Source organism: Lytechinus pictus, chromosome 5 (assembly GCF_037042905.1).
Source record: "Lytechinus pictus isolate F3 Inbred chromosome 5, Lp3.0, whole genome shotgun sequence".
Classification (NCBI taxonomy): domain Eukaryota; kingdom Metazoa; phylum Echinodermata; class Echinoidea; order Temnopleuroida; family Toxopneustidae; genus Lytechinus; species Lytechinus pictus.
In genome coordinates, this window is record NC_087249.1 from 12775187 (window position 1) to 12796456 (window position 21270).

General features: G+C 37.0%; 1 protein-coding gene across 1 annotated transcript; it reads right to left on the bottom strand.

Annotated features, from left to right (window-relative positions):
* Positions 1 to 2992: 2992 nt before the first annotated feature.
* Positions 2993 to 17713, bottom strand: LOC129262416 (RAB6A-GEF complex partner protein 2-like). The gene is made up of 9 exons (XM_064099838.1): positions 17630 to 17713; positions 13880 to 13992; positions 13074 to 13234; positions 11263 to 11346; positions 9838 to 9987; positions 8996 to 9136; positions 7757 to 7884; positions 6809 to 6986; positions 2993 to 6425 (listed from the first exon to the last, which is right to left on the bottom strand). The coding sequence occupies exons 2-9, from the start codon at positions 13981 to 13983 to the stop codon at positions 6202 to 6204; spliced, it is 1170 nt and encodes a 389-aa protein (XP_063955908.1). The 5' UTR covers positions 13984 to 13992; positions 17630 to 17713; the 3' UTR covers positions 2993 to 6201.
* Between the last annotated feature and the right edge of the window lie 3557 nt (positions 17714 to 21270).

Here is a 21270-nt window from a genome sequence, read left to right on the forward strand (position 1 = left end):
CTGAAAGATTATGAATACTAAAGAAATGATAGAGCCAGTTGGCAGGGAGCTCTGCCCCCCCCCCCCCCCTCCCTTAAAGAATTTTCGCCGAGAAAACAAAAGGAGGGGAGGAAAAGCCTGAAAGGAGATAAGGAGGGAAAGTTCTCGAAATAATGGAGGGAAGAAGAGGAAAAGGACGAAGAAAGAAAAATTAAAGAAAAAGAGGGAACAGAGGAAAACGGAAAGAAGTGGAAAGGGAGGGAAAGAATGAAAGAGAAAGCTGAAATGGTAAGATGATTCCTTCAGCTATTGAAATAAAAAGCCTAGCTCCCGCTTGTTTTCCGGTGCAATGATAGGGTGGAATATGATTAAGCGCTATTAACTCTTTTTTTTTGTATTTTCTTTCAATTCATGTTTCGTTGTTTTTGTTACCACGTTTTTTCTTTTATTTCTTATAGAGGAACACTTATATTATTTAGAAAGTGACATAATAATCGAGAAATTGGGAGGAAGAAGAGGAAGAAGAAGAATATTTGATTTATTTTTTTCCGTTTCACAATTGTACATAATATGATAAACATAACATAACAAGGTCAAAAATACTACAAGACAAGAAAAATAAGAAGAAGAAGAAGGAGGAGGAGGAGCCGGGAAAAGGGCGAGGAGGAGAAGAATAAAAATAGAAAATAATGAGAAAAAAGATAGGTTCAAATCAAAATCAAATATTAGAAGAAAGGGAAAGTCTTCAATTTTGATATATTCCTCTTTTCTTAATTCTCTTTCCTTTGTCTTTTCTTTTCCATTTTGTTTCATTTCTCGTCAGGTCAATATCATAATGCAATATATATCTATATACTACTGCCTGCGCTTTGAGCTTTAAATTATTTTGTTTATTGAGATCCTTTGTTTATTCTCAATTAAAAATACCCCCTATTCATGTCTGAATGTAACAAAATTTCAACTCATGCTTTAAACATGTAGTTGTGATATGTATCCTTTTCAGAAATTCCTACAAACAGTCGTTATGATATGATTTCCCCATTTATTTTCTTGTATTTATTATATGATATTATATTGATTAATATTTTGGCCTCAAATATAAAAATAGAATTGACTACTGACTTTTGTAAGGTAATCATTGCTACAACTTATTTTCTAAAACACATCTATGAAAATATCAAATAGATAATTATGATTTTATTTATGCATAAGAAAAATGGAAGAAGGGATATGGCATCATCAGCCCACCTATCACATATTCATGGCGGCATACATACAACTGTTTTCACAAATTATTGCTAAACTCTATAGAATTAAATAACTTTTATTTCTCATCAAATTTTGTTAAATTTTGTTGTTTTGCCAATTGATATTTTTCTATTCAGGGGCAGCAGAACAGGGGGGGGGGCCTTCAGCACGAGCATCCACTTTTTTTCTTTCCAAAAACGTTTACATAAAAATAAAATTTACCATCTGATTATGAATTTGCATGGTCAGCCCCCTTCCCCATATCAAGGCCGTTCTGCGGCCCCTGCTAATTATTCACTATCATTAGGCTATATATATGTTCAGCATAGAGATCCTATCACTTTCATTATTTGTTCACAAGTGACATCACACATCTTTGTCGCATTGCCAATTTGAGGATCTCCATAGCATTGGTGATCGCAATATTCAAATGCTTATAACTTTCTCATTATTTGTCCGATTTTTCTCAAACCTTTTTTGATCTGTTTCTTTGATTTTTCTGTTTTCACACAATCTATCTTGTTCCAAAGGTTTCATTCTCCTTTAACATTTTAAACAGCGTTTTTACAGTGTTTAAAGCAAGTTAGTGTGCATTCCATAACATTAGCATTACAAATCATTATTATAAAGAGGAATAATCATGCTTTCAAATGATACCATATTCACATATATGATGGCATACTAAGAAATTTAACCCTTCAAAGTTGAGTTGCAGAAGTCTTTTTAGGGGTTCATTTATGTATACAAATTTGATAACCAAATCATTAATTCATACTCTAACTGCTCGTTTTTAATAATTCCTTTTGCATATTTTTATATAGATATTTGAATTTATTCCCTTGTGTTCTTCAGTTTTCATTTCTAATTTCTTAACTCATTGACTTATTCATGCATTTAGTTATCAATGTGTTTACTTATTTAGGCATTATTGTTATGTCTAGCCGTAGATTGATGAGTCTATGGCTTTATCCGATTATAAGTAAAAACCTAGTTTAAAACATATATGAAACAGTAGCCTTAATAGCACCACTTAGAGTTCTCAACAACTCAAATGTGGCCAGGTTCTGAACCTACAATGCAACAGTGTAGTCTTGAAACATGGGCCAACTGGAATGAAACACACCAATTCACTAGTCAATACATTCACACCATAAGAATCGTAATACCTAAATAGCAAAACAAGTACTTTTCATCTCAATTTTTTTATCTAAGCAAACAAATAGGCTAATTTATTCTCTATTATCAATAATTATCTATAAAGGTATATTTAAAGATTTCATTTCACAATGTCGAACACCTTATACTTAGTGTGTTGTTGAGCCTCTTCTTTCACCTCGCGTGAAATCTCGTACCATCACACACCTCATGCGATATCTCGTACCATCACACACCTCACACGAAATCTTGTACCATCACACACCTCATGCGATATCTTGTACCATCACACACCTCATGCGATATCTTGTACCATCACACACCTCATGCGATATCTTGTACCATCACACACCTCATGCGATATCTCGTACCATCACACACCTCATGCGATATCTCGTACCATCACACACCTCATGCGATATCTCGTACCATCACACACCTCATGCGATATCTCGTACCATCTCACACCTCATGCGAAATCTCGTAACATCACACACCTCATGCAAAATCTTTTACCATCGCACTCATGCCTATTCGCTATTTGTATACTGTCACACTCATGCCTATTTGTATAATATAGCACACAGTCTAGGAGAGACCATAAACAATGTTAGTTTGCTCTGCCTTTAATCTGAGTAAGCCTACATTACCCATCACAGGCTAAACAAAACATTTCATAAGAGCTTTACATAGTTGATGTATTAAATTCAAATAATATCCCTAGATATATAAACAAAATGTGCTTAAATATATTAATAACTTAGTATGAAATCGTCCAGGAGGCCATTTCATAAAGCTGATCGTAAGCTAAGAGCAACTTTAAGAACGACTGGTGATCCTTTCTTGTGGTAAATGGTATTGAACATTAAATGTTCATTGGTGAATATTTAGAGGGTAAGAAAGGATCACCAGTCATTCTTAAAGTCGCTCTTAACTTACAAACAGCTTTATGAAACACCCACCAGTTAATTATATATATGTGATCAGCCACCCAAAAACCAACAATAAGATTGCCAGGAAAGGCTCTCAGTAATTTCTGTAATCCTCTGTAATGTTTTAAATAAAAATAAAAAATCATGCAGATAATATATTTTCATCGGCCATCCAAACAGAAGAAAGTTTTTAAGAATCTCAAAATTTATCCTATGTAAAACACGTTTTCATTTCATATCCTCCACATCACATCTCTTGAATACAAATTTTGGAGGATTTACGAAAGCTAAAGCCAGTGTTTCAGAGCACTAATATTGTGAGAAAATGTTCAGGGGGGTGTTTCACAAAGATTTAAGTGTGACTTAAAGTCATGCTTAGTGCTGATGCGCACATGATTACATAACAAGCAAACTTGTTGATTAATACACAGTAACACACGTCATCTTAGTATAATTGGACCAATGCGGTGATGCCTCTTATTCTGCTCGCAACCGGACATTTAAGTGTAACTTTAAGATACACTAACTCTTTGTGACACACCCCCAAGAAGCATTATCTATTCAAGTGATTTGTAAGGTTAGAGTCAAAGAACTCTAAAGTAATAAATCACAAATCAAAGGCATGCATGCTGTCAGATTGTATAAGTAACATAAACCTGAATACAAAGAGAATGACATAGTAGTGGTAATAAATGGCAAGAATAGCTTTATGATTTCCACTATGAACTATCGTTACTTGTACATATCCTTCTACATCAGGGGGCATTTCAAAGAGTAAAGGACAACGCACACCTTACGACCCGACTGGCCTACGAGTGGTATGCGACTGAGTGAGGGGAGATGAATTCCAAGAGGTAGTCACAAGCCTTGACACCTTGCAATCCGACAACCCTGCTATCAGCGACTCACGCAAGCGCTTTTTGCCATAGCTGAGAAAATGATGCTTACTACTGCGTATGCGCGTTGCATATCATGTACGTGTCGGTATTTAAGTGAGACTCTGCATCTGATTGGCTGGAAGTTGGATTGAGCTTGCGATCCAGTTGTAAGGATTCAACATGTCAAATCCTTACGATTTTCCTTGCAGTTTGTCTCTGACCGGTCTGCGATTCTCAAGCTGACAAGAGCTGTGACGTCACATTTCCCTTCACTCAGTCACAGACCAGTTAAGTCGTAAAGTGTGCGGTGGCCACTGACTATTTGTTATAAGCTACTGAAATCCTTGCATATGATTGGCTCAGAGCAAATTTAAAAGTGAAACCATTGGTAGGAAATGCTTTATGACACACTCCCAGGCATGAGATACAGACGTAATGAACCAGCGAATGTTTCATAAAGCTGTTCGTAAAAATATGCATGACTAGAATAGATAATGTTCTTCAGTGCTTTCTACTTAGGAATATCATTTACCTCAACAAAAAGTCACCTGGGGCCTGTAACACAAAGCTTGGCAATGATCATACAACATTTTACTAGGATTGATTGCATTGACAACAATGTAAAATCAATCATGAAAATCGAACATACAATTAATCGCTAACCTTTGTGTCATGGGACCCAGTCGTGCGTAAAGTAATTCCTAACTTGTAAACAGCTTTATGAAACATTCAGCTGTTCATCATTATATTAACTAAAGCTGAGGTAATAATAATAATAAACAATGCGCTTCGGAATAGATTATTTCTAGATAGATTATTATTATTACATTCAACAAATGATAAATATCCCTTTTCTCTTTATTTCCTTAATAAATATCCTTGCCAGTGTCAAATTTTTTGGGACCACAAAAATATGTTTGAGTTTGGAGAAACATGTCTTAGAAGAGGTACATAACACATGATGACTGCACACAGGTCTAAAAAAGTGCTTCGATTTGGGCAAATACAACTTATAGGATATCATCTATTAAACACAGGTTTACCAGTACAATTTAGACCCTTGTGTCTGTGGAGCCTTTTTTTACTGTTAACATTTAAACAATTATCAACACAATCTTACACAAAGTTTTTTTACAAACACAAAGAAAAGTTATTTCAAAATGAATTGTGTACACTGTACATCTACATTTGTACATGTACACCATTCAAGTTGTCTTCCATATCATAAATAATTTCATGAATTATTTTATTCCTTAGCATATTCAAATATGTACCTGCATATTTATGACTCATTTCTGAGCCATCACTTGAAATACATTGTACATCTATCAAATTATTGTAAATCCCTCATGAAATCACAGTTAAAATCATCTGGCCAGCAGAAGAGTGAGATAACAAGACATTGATGACTTCACATTTGTTCAATAATGTGTCACTGTTAACGTTACAAATTTCTTATCATGGGGAAAATCGTGAAACAAAGAATTGCAAAGTTCATGAAATTTGAGTGTGGTTGATCCCTCTTGACGAGTCATGTTGTTTCCCTTTTCAATCCATTGATTTTGATCAATCCAATGATTTCATAAACCAGAAAGTTCATGTATCAAGTCTTTAGCAATGAAAGAAGTTGCCTCAAGTATCGTGATTGATACTGAGCAATCTAAACCTTCTGTCTGCATAGCGGTTAGCATGAACTGTCCCGAGGGCTCTAGTCTCTGATCCATCGGTAAGAATACCACCCGTAAATGAGAAATCAGTTTTAAACAGAAATGAGATTAGTAGCTTTCCATGCTGAGTAGCTAGTAGCATGGAGAGGGTTAATAGGTAAGATCTTGATGGGTAGATTCCAGACCAGGGTGTCAACGCAGATGTTGTCAGGACCTTGCCAGATAGCGCTCTCAGATTGATCCGTTGGTATACCATGCTCGGCGTTAGGCTCCTTGGAGGTGGTGAACTCTCTTGTCTCAGTTTCATTGGCAATAATATCGTCCGTAAATGAGAAATCCGTTTTAAACAGAAATGAGATTAGTAGCTTTCCATGCTGAGTAGCTAGTAGCATGGAGAGGGTTGATTGGTAAGATCTTGATAGGTAGATTCCAGACCAGGGTGTCAACGCAGACGTTGTCAGGACCTTGCCATATAGCGCTCTCAGATTGATCTGTCGGTATACCATGCTCCGGGATCGGCTCCTTGGACGTGGTGAACTCAAAGTGTAACCTCCATCGAAGACACACTGCAAAAAAAAAATAAAATTAAAAACTTGATGGCAACTTGAAAAGTATATTAACTCTGTGCACACTGAATTAATTCTGGGGGGAAAACTTGGCAGCAAGTTGAAATATATTTTCAGTCTGTGCACACTGAATGATTTCTGGGGGAAAAATTTATGTGTTAGATGGTCTCATACAGGAGGATTCGCGCCAATGTCTTTTTTTTCCTTTTCTTTTTCACTGTTACACATGACGCACAATGAGGTTCCAATGAAGTTCTTCCCTACAATCTTCTCGCTGAAAATATTAAAGTTTAAATGTGATAAATACTTATGCTGAAGTTGAGACTGATCAAATAAATCTTATCAAACTCTTTGTAATACAGGGCCCAAGTCTTAGTTCTCACCTATATCGGTAATGAAGGCTGGCGTGACATGCAATGGGATGGGCAGAACCATATGAGAGTGTCGTAGATGAAGACAGAACTCTTGGTGCTTGCTGTGAGAGGCTACAGTACTCGCCTGCTGCTGGCGTCTTCGACATTCCTCAGATATCTGCTCTTCACATTGTAAAACTACAGAGTACTGGAACAAAGAAAGATCAAACAAGGTTATTACAATGTATTCTGTACTTTGGAAAATATTACAAAACAACAACTTCAATAATAATTATAATATGGTGCATTTATACAGCGCAGCTACTATACGTATGGTAGATTCTCTACTGTGCTTGATACTTGGTATCATATTATTACCCCGGCCGCAGCGGAACTGCCATATAGGCATTCAAGAAAGAATCCTACTGGGTACCCATTCATCCCACCTAGGTCCAGTGCAGCACAATGTAGGTAAATTTCTTGCTAAAGGAAAACATGCTATGGCTGGGATTCGAACCCATATCTCTCTGATTGAAAAACGAGTCTTAACAATTACACCACGACGTCCCCACAAAATAAGGGAACAAAAATTAATTCACTCTCCGCAGTTCAAAGAAAACAAAAAGGATTGTTTTTTCCTCTTTGTCTTACTTTACCAAACCTACATTTCAAAGGGAGGTGGGGGGGAGGGGAGGGCGGGGCTTACTTCATGGAGATGATATAATTCCTTGTAAAGTTACAATTGTCATCATGTACCATTTGTTGCCATTCCTACCCTCCTCACCCCCTTCCCATGATATGATAACTGGAGCACACTAAAAACATGAATCGTACATAAAATGATAAATCTTCACCAACATTTTTCTATCCATGAAATAATTTCACCTTCTCTTAAAGGAAAGAAAAAAAGAAGAAAATATCACTATAAACATTACACATACGACCAAAATCATCAATTAAACCTTGCCAATGACTTACTTGTAGACATGCCACCGATGCATCTGAGAAATCAATGGTTCCAATGATATCCTCCCCTAGCTTGAAGGCAGGTTTGAAGAGACAGAACTTGGCCACTACTCCTTGGGAGTTGGTAATGTTGTAGGAATCTGGGGAGTTTTTCACAAAACACATTTTCATAGACTAATTGTTTTAAGCTATTGAAATCCTTGCAGCTTATTGGCTCATTCTGACAAGATGTTTTATGAAACACTGCTCTGATGGAAATGTCTGACATAATTTTGATTGATCTGGGTCCTGTCTTACAAAGAGTTATATGATTGATCCCATCAACCTCAACTATATGGAAATCCATCAACGTCATAATTTTTCCTACGCGAAATCTTTACAATGTCCTTTGTCAGCAAAGAGAAGCACACTGGATTGTCAAGACAATGATAAATGTATGAGCATACACAGTATCTATAAAACATTTTGAAAAAACATGAATTTTTTATGTTGACGTTGCTGGCTTTCCAAAGTTGTGGTTGATCGGATCTATCGCAACTCTTCGTAAGACGGGGCCCTGGTCAATATTCATTGATTCTCACTCTGACTTCATATCATGATGATTGTCATTCTCTGACAGTTGCCATAGTAACAGTCAGAGGCTTTAAAATGATATATAGCATGTCAAAATTTATAACCAATAAGCCCACATGTATTTGATTGAATGTAGAAGAATTCAGTGAGAGCTTCAAAGATTAAGGAGAAAACAAGGTTTAAAATTTGGTGCTTACTCAAGCACAAGATATGCACACTATACAATCTCAGTGAAACACAGTCTGGAAAAAAGTGGTGACAAAGATACTCTTGTAGCTTGTGTTTCATTTAACTTTACACCTTCAAATTTTGACAGAATGACGAAGAAGATCTGTTCCTTCATATTAGCTAATTGTCTAATTCTGACTATTTGAAGATTAAATCACAATTCTTTTATTGAAAGAGAACCTTCCATGGTGACATATTGGTGTTGGGGTGGTGCGAAGCAAAGTCAGGTCAGGGCCAATTATGTCATTACAATTTGGAACTGAATTTGCTTTTATTCTTACAGAGAGGCTCGAACTAGACTGAATTTTGATTATAGTAATCCTACCGCCATTCTAAAATCTAATCGCTAAGAATTTATTGGTTGGACTGTTCAAATCAAATAGTATTTACAATTTCTTTAAAATTCAGATCGCAACGAATCGTCTAGTGTGCGCTGGGCTTTAGACTTACTTGGGCTTTTTCTTGAAGTGATGGTGGTTAGAATCTGAACAGCTCGGTCTAGGAGGGTATTCTTTGGTCTATCGCCTTCTAAGAAAGGGTTTGCAGCATCCGTCTGGTTTGCTCCTTCAAATATCGTGGCTTCATCGAGACCTGTCATATCATTGAGAGCACAGTGACATCACTTTTAAAGTAGGCACCCAATGAATCAAGGGTACTTTGGGAAGCCATAAAAAGCAAATAAATAAATTAATAAATAAATTCCCTTTTCAAACAGGGAATGGGGCTCGCAACCATCTCTCCAAATGAGGAACTTTCCATCCAGATTTTCTACCTTAATTTGATCCTCAGGAAGGCATCAATACGAATGACACCACACACTAGAAAAAACTGGCTGTGTATACTCACATACACATCACTATGAATGTCAGTAAACAGGAGTCTCACATTTTAATGGGAAATTTTTGCAATGAAAATGACGGATGTTGAAGAAACACAGAACTTTTGTTGGATATGGGCATTGATGACATCAGTGAAGAAAGTGATTCCACTAATGGTGACGATGATGATGGCAGTGGTGGTGAAGGAGATGATAACGATGATGGTGGTGATGATGGTGGTGATAGAGATGATGATGTAGTGATGATGGAGATGATGATGATAATGGTGGTGGTTGTAGTGGTGGTGTTGATGATGATGACCATGATGCTGATGATGGTAGTGGTGGTGGTGATGACATGGAGGTGGGGGTTGAAAAAGCATATCAAATCCAAATTTGGTTATACCCCCAATACACATTAGGAATGCAAAGACGATTGTACTTCTTGTCATTCTTTAAAAAGAAATAAGCTTACCATATAGCACCATAAGTCTGAATGGGACTTTGATAAGTTTAATAGGCGAACCAATCCTCTGAACACCAATGGTCACTTTATAAGAATACTTGACATCTTGACCTCGGTAAGACGGAGGGGCATCTCTCGGAATCGTCTCAGAGTAAATAACTGAAATCAAAACAAATATTGAGATACACTAGAAATATCATATTAAAGCAAATCCATTAGCATCATTGCTGTTACCAATCCCTTTGCTTTGTTCTGTATGTTCTAATAATATATAAAAACAAGGCAAAAGCGATTTTGTGTCTCGCCCACTTAAGAAAATAACCAGAAATATCGTGATTTGTGAGGGCACGCAACAGAATTGTATCGAAACTTCATTGTGAAATGACTGGGATGGAATAACACTTGTCATAAGAGTCTTGCACGTTAACTTTAATGTTGACCCGAAAATGCCCTTTGACCTTACCATGTGACTTCCGACTGCAGCATAACATGCAGGTCCCCCAAGTCCATCTACCATCCAAGTTTGGTTGAAAAGTGACTTACGGTTGCGGAGTTAGGTGTCATAAGAGTCTTGCATGTAAACTTTAACGTTGACCTGAAATGACCTTTGACCTTACCATGTGACCTCCGACTGCAGCATAACATGCAGGTCCCCCAAGTCCATCTACCATCCAAGTTTGGTTGAAAAGCGACTTATGGTTGTGGAGTTATGTGTCATTAGGTTTGTGACGGACGGACGACATTTGGATCCCTAAGTCTCGCCTTCACCTCTGGTGGGCGAGACAATAAGCAACATTATAGAGCTTAATGATATATTTCTATGTGATTACAAAGGCTTAAGCATGGCTACCCTGATCAGGAGCTTGAGCATTCTAGGAATTCCTTCCTACCGACTATCCATAACACACCTTGGTAGAGAGTGGCAAATATAGATAAATGCCTTGACAAATTTCTGACTGCCATGGAGGGATTTGAACCCCAGACCTTGTGGTGCAAACTCTGGAGACTTATCCACTCTGCCACAGCAACTCTCCACTTAACCTAAACATTCCAAATTTCTGCTTCATGCAACTTTTAAAAACAGCAGTGAGTGGTACTATGGTGAAGTAAATTACTTGGATGTGGAGGGAGGAGAAAAAGAAAGGAGTGGGGAGATAGGAGATAGAGAGAGAAGAGGAAGAATAAGAAGGGATGATTGGGGAGAAGATAGAGAGAGCTAGATAATCAGACAGACAGAGGGATACAAAGAGAACAAAAGGAGAAAAAGAATGAGAGGGGGTGGGGGAGAAGAGGATGAGAGAGAAAGAGTGAGGGGAAGGGCAATGAGAAGACAAAGAGAGAAGGGGGCAAGGAAGGAAACAAGTCAAGACATATTCACATCTTAAAATTCTGTATAGAGACAGAGTAAAATCAACTTTTTATATGAAAACTCACATGTTTTTGTTTCTCCAGGCTGCATTCTGAGATCACAGAATAAAATCTTGGGTTGAGTCAACAGAATACACACTCCTTTCTCACCTGAAAGAGACACAATTATGAGAAATTATCAACATTTGTCATCTGCATGAAAAAAAATCAAATAATTGTCAGTTGAACATAAACGCCAGTTGCAGTAACAATCTGAAAATGAATTCACACAGAATCCAACAAAACTACCACAAAATATTTACATGTATGAGTAATATGTACCAAATGATTCTTGGAGAAAATATTTAATTGCCGATAAATTGACAAACAAGCATGGCATGTCTTACCTCAGGTGATGATTTGTGTACGCTCCACTAAACTTCACTACGGGGACACTACATGAATGTGGTGTAGTGGTAGTGAAGTGTAGTGGAGCGCACACGAACCATCACCCGAGGTAGGCACGTCTGGTCCTTTTCCAAACAATGATAAAGCACTGTCCCACATGTGCTAATCTGTGTTGGTGATCTTCAGTGTGGTCATTTTTCAGCTTACATTACATGATTTCACAGAGTTTGATTTGTGTAAGTAAACCAGATATAGATCTACAATGATATGGTGACAATTAACCTTGATTTTAAAGGCTTTTTCATGAAATCATCGTATACTGTCACTATTTTCGTTTTGATGCAAGCTCTTTGGGGATTTAAATGGATTTATTTAGCTTTGCATTTAGACCTTTCTAAACGTACAAGAGCTGTATCACCTACCATTCCCTTGTTTATTCATTTTTACTTCTAACTACCAAGCGTTACAAAAGTCTGAGCAACATTAATATAACTACACCTCTCATGAAATATTCCAAATTCCCGGAACAAATATAATATGAAAGTAATTTGGTGGTAGAGGTTTAAAACTCCCCCTGCACCCCCTTCCTCCCTCTCTCGAGTTGATTAATAGTTAATAAATACAATTGCCTATTAAAGGATCATACTTAAAAAATCATGAACATCATGGCCCCCGTCTTACAAAGAGTTGCATTTGATCCGGTCAACCACAGCTGTGGATGGCCAGCAACGTCAACATCTAAAATGCTAATTTGATCAAAATATTTTCTAGATGTAAGGTATATTCATACATTCATCATTCTCTTGAAGATTCAGTGGGATTCTCTGGCCCGTATTCTGAACTCGGGTTTAACTTAAACTCAGGTTTAAAGTTGTGGTTCAAGTATGGATAGCCAATTGTTACATAAATCACTAACAGTAGAGATATATTTCAGCTCATTTGGCTATCAAATCATTTATAATTGTCTAGGAAGTAAAAATATATGATTGTCTTTACCATTGAAGAATAGGGAAAGAGCACAGTAAACATAAGAAACATAAAACTAAATAACAATTTTGACACTTGTGGCTTCCCATAATTTTAGCACAGAGTTAGACCTGACTTCAGAATACGGGCCTCTGTGTTTAAGGAAATTGTGCAGATTTCTTGAATAAACAATAATGGTGTGGATTGATTTCAATACAGTTGAGATTGATTGGATAAATCGTAACTCTTTGTAAGACAGGGCCCTGCGTGGGCCCAGTTTCATAATTTCTAGTTATAACATTATATTCTATTACAAGTTCACTCAATCACCCAATCAAATTAAATGATTCCAGTAATTACAAACACACTTAGCTGTATGGCATTAAATATTGCATTTCTTAACCAATCACAATTCTGTTATCTGTCACATGGACATATTCAGTCGACAGGATTGATTTCATTCATCATTTAATTTCATTCATACTCATAGAAGTTTATTCCAAAAGTGGAAATGCCATTATTACCTCTACTCGCTGCAAAGCTTGTGTTGCTGGAAGACTGGATATTTTCCCATTCCTCTGAAGGTCTTCTTGTGATTGGTTGCGGAGGAATGATGACCTTTGACTCCTTGACATTGCACTGGCAATGAAGCTGAGCACTGGCCCATGCGAGACACTCTGGTTGACTGTATTGCACAAAGTAAATGGAGAGAAATTTTAGAGGGGGGGGGGGGAATTGTAGGAGAAAGAAAACATGGGAAGGAGCAGGGGGGTGGAGAAGGAGGAGAATAAGAGGATGATGGACAGGAGATAAAAAAAAAATTTATGTCAATTTGGAACATATCACCATCACTCATTTAATGTTCTTCAATGCATGCATGTGTTAAAGGGGAGGTCCAGTCTAGTGACAAGTTGGTTTTGATAAAAGCAAAAACGGTTGGGAAATACATTTTTATTTTTTCTATATCACGACATACGAAACAGCTACTTGTCTACGTCACGAAACTAAAAATTTAAATATCCATAACTTTTATTTTGTGACAGATTTTATCTAACCTTCAATATTTTGCCATAATTTTTCTGCTTATATTAAAGCAGCTTTTTGTCAGGGTGAGCTGCCATAATGAGGTACTTGCCAAAACAAACAATATATTAAGAAATTGAGGAAAGGCATGCCACAATGTCTCAGAAATTCTTCACAGTCTGACATAATCCTGAAATTTTGACCAAGTCATATCAGTTACTCCACATAATTTGAGAGCAAGACCTAGATAAATTGAGCTGCATTTAAATGCAATACATTATATCAAGGAAAAAAATTAGGGAATTACCCGGAGCTGGTTGCTTCAGGGCACGTGAATGTAATTGCACATTCAATGGTCTCTCCAGCTAGAAACGCTGTCCCTCTTGTCAAGAGAGCTGTAGCATCAATCATGATGATTATCTGATAACAAGAGACAGAGAGGAAAAAAATAAATATTAATTTGTATTCGTAAGATTATAAGAAAAAAATGTTTGATATTACTGAAATATTCTGTGCTCTGGTGAATAATAAAAAAAGATGATCCCAAGGTTTATATAATGAAAACAAATCATGAATGAATGGAACTAATTATTTTTTGTTACAAAAGTTATAATCTAACTTAGACATTTTGTCTCGCCTGAACAAAGTTTGGTAGAGACCTAGTTTAAAATGGGTGATGTATGTTGCATTGTCATTGATTTTACATGCAATGTCATTACATAATAAACTCACCACTGACAGGGTGGTTGCGCTGTGCAAGTGGCTCAAGTGGATAGTTTCGCTATTTGCATATTCATTTATCAGATCTCAATCTATAGCCTATAATAGGAATACTCATGAATATTCATGATCTTGAGCTGCGATCCCCAAGCATACGCAATTTGCGTTTGCGATGTTTTGGAATCGGCAGTGAATTAATACGTGTGAGGAAATAGCCCTGGTGGGGCACTCACATTATCGGTGGTACAGGGATGTGCCTCTTTGATGACCCCCCTTTTCAGACCTAATTCTCAGTTCTCTATATAGGCTACTCCGAATGACATAAGTTCCGTTCAGAAGCTACCCCAACCCGCTCGCAAGACCCCCGTTACGAAACATCTGTTTCCTAGCCCTGCCAAAATTGTCCAGCGCGAGCACAGCATGAGCGAGAGATGCAATCACGGCTACACAACTCTCTTTGCTAGCAGCTCATGACCATGCACCGCTAGCGCCCACATACATGCACAGCGCTAGCGTGCACTGTATACTGTACCGCGATCCCGTTCCGTAGACCATGTTTTTCACACTGCCCAGTTATATTTAGTTCTCAAGACCCCGCATTTTACCCTTGTGGTCAGTTCCTTAGACCCCCATTTCAGGGTTTCGTGAGGCACATCCCTATCAAAATATGATTTGAGTGCCCCCCCCCCCCCCCAGGGAAAATGGTTGGCTCTAAATCACCAATTTTGAGACTGATTGAACATGGACAAGGAGTGAAATTAGAATGAAATATAAGAAAATTTGTTTTTTACCAATTGTAATGTAAGCTAAGGTCATGTTGTTGCACGAGTTTGACGAATAATCACATAAACTGACACTAAATTAAGAGGCTTTTTTTTTTTTTTTTATAGGAGGAAATTATAATTTGTAAACAAATTTTCGGCATTACTCCTATTTGTTTAAGATCAGTATGCTCGATCTGTAAATGAAAATCATAAGATCAGTATGCTCGATCTGTAATGAAAATCATATGATCATAAGTCAGAAAAAATTGGAACCAGTGGGATTCGAACCTGCCATCTACTGCTTTCCGGGCAGCGACTCAACCACCAGGCTATTCTGGTTCACGGCTAAGCCACGATGAACTGGAATTCAAATACCCTCGATCCTCTTCTTTCTGACTCATTAATATTCAAATACCGTCCGCCGTGGACAATAGATAGTAAATTAAGAGGCTTTTTTTTTTTTTTTATAGGAGGAAATTATAATTTGTTAACAAATTTTCGGCATTACTCCTATTTGTTTAAGATCAGTATGCTCGATCTGTAAATGAAAATCATAAGATCAGTATGCTCGATCTGTAATGAAAATCATATGATCATAAGTCAGAAAAAATTGGAACCAGTGGGATTCGAACCTGCCATCTACTGCTTTCCGGGCAGCGACTCAACCACCAGGCTATTCTGGTTCACGGCTAAGCCACGATGAACTGGAATTCAAATACCCTCGATCCTCTTCTTTCTGACTCATTAATATTCAAATACCGTCCGCCGTGGACAATAGATAGTAAATTAAGAGGCTTTTTTTTTATAGGAGGAAATTATAATTTGTTAACAAATTTTCGGCATTACTCCTATTTGTTTAAGAGCACCTTTGTCTTTCGGATTTTCAGAACGAGTTATGTACCCGGCCTAGGTTCGGGTAGGTGTAGAGGTAATTTTAGTGGAGCCTAACGTTACACAAACCATCACCTGAGGTCCACCTCAATTTACTTTGTACACAAGTGGGAAAGAGTTCCTCTTGCGAGACAGCCACCCCAAAATAACAAGATTGTTGAGACTTCCGGTTCATTAACTTCCTATTTCTTTACCTTTTTTTTTCAGTTAACTTTCTTACCTTAGCTGGGACTCGAACAGGTTAGTGCGCGCGTACAAATCGACGAGTGGTTCCCGAAACCACGATTTGGCCAACATTTAGCCCTATATCACACTCTCCAGCAGTAGAGGCGCACGGCCAATATGGTAGACTCTCTCGAATATGGGAGACAATCTCCCACATAGGAGGCTTGCTTTGCAAAAGAAACAACACCAACAAAGGTGTAATTTTTTCCACCCAAATTTTGACTCACTGATGTTAGAAGCTCATTTGTTTCGTGTGTGGATGACAACAGAAATCCTTTATATATAAAAACAAAAGTAGACGGTGAATTTTCAAAGTAGACAGTGAAAATAGCCTGGAGGCTTCTGGGGAGTAAAAAACATCTACAAACGTAGGCTTACTCCCCAATGAAGCCTGGGTCGGGTACCCATATCTGGCCATGGAGGCCATAAATTCCCATGGTGAAACTAGACCTAAATCACAAATTTTACGTTTTGTTTTGCGCCCAAACTAACGTACATGGGCCAAAACAATATTAACTCCCAGTTTTTAAGAAAGTTCCTAATAATTAGTAATATTTAGAAAAAAAATAGTAGTAAAATTTGAAAAAAATTAAGAGCACGAGCGTTCACTTACCCAGTCTGTTTACGTCGCCATTTTGCAGTCTTTTGTTATCGATACCTACATGTAGATACCACACGTGTGTAGAGCTGCAACTTAGATTTTGAAAAATACTTGCATCGGCCGATAAACACGAATCATAAAATAAAATATTTGTTCGGTCGATGAATATCATAAAGTAATTTTAATGATAAAAAAATTGATATTTATCGACCGAAACAAATATTTTACGATTGGTGATATTTATCGGCCGATGCAAGTATTTAAAAAAATCTAAGTTGGCAGCTCTACACGCGTGTAATATCTAGGTATCGATAACAAAAGACTGCAAAATGGCGACGTAAACAGACTGGGTAACACTTACACTCAGTCTTACTAACAGTAACAGGGTACCGTAAGTGAACTTAGTTCAAATGTAAACAAAGGAAATTGATCTCCCAAACTGTAGACTGTCTCTGAAATTGGATACCCAAATTCTTTACAAGTCTTTAATATTGGAGATAATCTCTCTCATGGGAGACAGTCTCCCATAATGGCCGTGAGCCTCTACTGCCCAGCCCCAGCTAGCTCGGCCCTGTAAATTCAGTCGTACGGGGGTACAGCCCAAGGCAAGCTAGCGGGCGAGAAGTGGAGCATTCGCCGGTCAGTTCCCCTTACACTCAGTACCGTACACGTCATCGATCCGCAGACCGAGTGATTGATCCACGGCACTGAACAGGTACGAGTTTATGATGAAATTACCTTATTACAGTAGTTCTTTCTACTGTGGTACAACAGCACAAAATTGGTGCCCACAAATTGAAAAATATAATAAATTACTTTTTAAATGAATATTCTTAGCATAAATGTATTTACATACCCTTTTTCTTAGTGCTTTTCTCTGGTTTTTGGTCACCGAAAGACGTCGGGCGTCTCAAAATATTATAACGATAACGCCCTCTACAGCTTTCTGTTGAAAAAAAAACGTTAATAGCTTGTCACTGCATGATACTATTCAATAACCAGCATAGCATGATAGAGATATGCATATAACTGAACTAATTCATACTTGCGAAATGAGCCAAAAATTTTGAGGGTGCCAGATTTGGCGTATCGGGCAAAATCTATAAAAAGTTGCGAGCAAGCGACCGAAAAAGAAATGACATTTTTTTACTACATAAATCAAAATTTTTGGATTTTTTTTTTTTTTTTTTTTTTTTTTTGGGGGGGGGGGGGGGGGAGGGCGTTAAGAGCCCCCCATCTGTACGCCACTGTTTAATTTTGGACAGTAGTATGTGTTTTCAATGCTTTCAGTGAATGATTAAGGAAGACCTTCACATTTGCCAGAACTTCTTCTTATTAATGTTGTAAAGTTGATAGCTTAAAACTATTAGGCCTATATGAATTTCTGAAAAAATATGCTCTATTTTTTCTGCTTTTCTATAAAATGTAAATCCTTACATTTTATTGTTTTGTATCTGATTTATATGACCTTGAATCATCTTTGAATGGAATGGAGTACATGCACACTCTAAAACAATTTTAGAACCTTTAAGGTGAAAGAAGCAGAAAGTGTTCTAAACAAAGGTTGTTTAGCCTCTTCTACGATGAACCCGTTTAAGGTTATATGAGGTTCTTGATGGTGTAAAGAGCACTGATAAATTTTGCCAGGGCTGTTAACACCATCATGAACCCAGGTTGTATAACCTTAAGGGATTCCTTAATGTAGAACAAAAAAAAACAGTCAAGCTAATCTTAAAGCGACCCCGCACCTTCTTATCTCGTATAGAAAAACAACTTTATTTGGATTGTTCAATTTTTGTTATGTAGTATGCATTTTCTTTGTTAATTATGTATTATGAAAAGTTGCAGAAACAATGAAAACAAATGAAAAAAAACAAGATTCTAATTAAAGGACTATTAAGAACCCCTTTCTGATTTTTTGGAAGAATCTTAATAAATTCCAAATATGGGACAAACCAAACTGAAAAGTGCAACGTTGTGTTACTCAACTCACCCTTTTTCCGGATCTCCCTCTCACACCTCTTTCATCCGACTACTACAGGCTAGCTCCCAATATTGTCCACATACACCCTTTCTCTCCCCCTCTCTCTTATCCTTCCCACCTTTCATTCATTACTATCTCTCTTTCGTCCATCTCCCTATCACTCTTCCCATCGACCCTCTTTCTTTCCTTTTATATTTCTCAGTGTATCACAATTTCCGCTCACCTCTTTCGTTTGTAAACTCTCTCTCTTAACTCTCATTTCAATCTCTTTCCATCTCTTTCCATTTCTTTCCAATCTCCCCCTCCGTCTCCCCTCGCCTTATCTTTCTTTCTTTCTTCCTTCCTTCCTTTCTTTCTCTCTTTCTTTCTTTCTTTCTTTCTTCCTTCCTTCCTTCCCTTCTTTCTTTCTTTCTTTCTTTCTTTCTTCCTTCCTTCCTTCCTTTCTTTCTTTCTTTCTTTCTTTCTTTCTTTCTTTCTTTCTTTCTTTCTTTCTTTCTCCTCTCAATCACTCCCCCATCTATGACTTTAACCTCACCTCTCTCCTCTCTCTTAATCCCTCTCATAAAATATTTTGTCCTATCTTTCACCTTTTCACTTGATGTAATGAAGACAGACATAATCAACATGAAATATATTATATATACATAATATTTAATCAATCTCTTGTAGAAACCAGCCGTACCTGACGGACATACAAAATCTTATATGTAATCTTTTCATTAATCATTGTCATCATTTCAACAAATTCAGATATAATGCAAAGCTTTATACAACTAAAAAAAAAATTGATGTGCAAAAATCTTGTCAAAATTATGTATGTTCTTAACCAGCCGTCCCAGACGGAATTTTACACGAACATTGAAATATACGAAACATTGGAAACTAATCAATCGACAAAAAATCTCCTAAGATAGAGTTGAAATAATCATCTAAAAATGCAATATTTCTGATTGAATTTCATACGTTTTCCCAGAAATCACTTCAAACCATAAAAACAATACTTGATTTCAACGGACCATCCCAGACGGGTGTTTTTTTTTTTTACATTAACATCAATATATATAAAACATTTGCAATTATTCAAAGGACGGAATTTTCTAAAACTATAGTATACAAAAAATCATTATAAAACATGTTCAATTTCCGAACCAAAATAAACTTTCATTATTTGGTATTTAGCATATTATGAGCAAAATTCCGAATGAAAAAAAAACAACAACCAGAGTTTATAATGAGTTTTAACAATCAAACAAAATAAAACATTGATATTCTTACCCCGATTCTTACCTACTATATTTTTGGGGTGCATATCGTTCATTGTCATGTATATAATCACACGATTACCCAAATATATTTCATTTCACAATGATATTATGGCATTGTTGATAAGTAGGGCAAAATTCAAGTTTCTAGATTTTTATAAGCTTGTCAATACAAGAGAAAAAAATTGCAACAAATAAATTATAAGCACAAACGCAGACTCTGTCTCTACAAGTTACACACAAAAAACAGAAAATAAGCGATAGCTGGACATATTTTCGTTTCATCAGCCTCCACTTCGATCACGTAGACACACCATAGGTTATTATCGTAATCACCGGGATAGTTTGGTGATGCTAATGAACCTTGTAATTATTACATTTGTGGGTGAAATTATTACATTTGTGGGTAAAGTGTTATTACATTTGTGGGCGTTATTACATTTGTGGGCGTTTATTACATTTGTGGGTGTAACAGGGGGCACGTGCCCTCCGTAGTTACGCCACTGTCAGACACATTTTTGATAACTTTTTCAAACTCTTTTTGTATGGGCCTACATGTATACTACTTCTACCCCCACCCATTTTGAACATATATATTTCCTGCGTTTTGTTTGTCTGAGTATATCTGCTCAAATATATTATATTTAGCTTGAAATATTCCTTTAATGCGAATACAAAGTGCTGAAAATGACTGATAAAGACCTCCTGACATGAAAAGGTCACATTTCAAACATTATTCGTTTGAATTCAGGACTGGGATACATATCATGCTAGTCAAATAATGCGGAACCCCCTGATAATGAGCCTGCTCCCATTTCCTCCCTATTTCTGTTTTTTTTTTGTTCACATACTTCCCTCCCCTCTCTCTCCCTTTGTTTGTCCCTTTTTTCTCCCTCTTCTTCGCTTTCTTTGTCTCCACTCTTCTCCATTTTCTCACATCTTTATCTTTCATTCTCTCCTCCTCTCGTCTTCCCGGCTTCCTTTCAGATTTCTCTTTCTTCATCTCCCCTCCTCCACTTTTTCTCTCATCGTTGTCTTTCCTCCCCCTCTTTCTCTCCTTTCTACCCCTTCTCTCATATCTTAATACATATATTTCTGCTTTCTTTCTTTCCTTTTCTGTCTGTCTTTCTTTCTTTCTTTCTTTCATCTTCCCCTTGTTTATCATATTGCTAATATAGTACAATCGTTATTTCCATTATCCATCCAATCACTAATATAGGGCAATGAATAAAAACATGTATTCGAAATATA

What these genes read in the sequence shown, in the direction of transcription:
- LOC129262416 (XM_064099838.1), bottom strand. Translation starts at nt 13,983, where the DNA reads ATGATTGATGCTACAGCTCTCTTGACAAGAGGGACAGCGTTTCTAGCT. An exon ending in CATCGGTGGCATGTCTACAA is followed by an intron (nt 6,987 to 7,756) that starts GTAAGTCATTGG and finishes TCTTTGTTCCAG; the next exon opens with TACTCTGTAGTTTTACAATG. An exon ending in AGCCTTCATTACCGATATAG is followed by an intron (nt 6,426 to 6,808) that starts GTGAGAACTAAG and finishes TTTTTTTTGCAG; the next exon opens with TGTGTCTTCGATGGAGGTTA.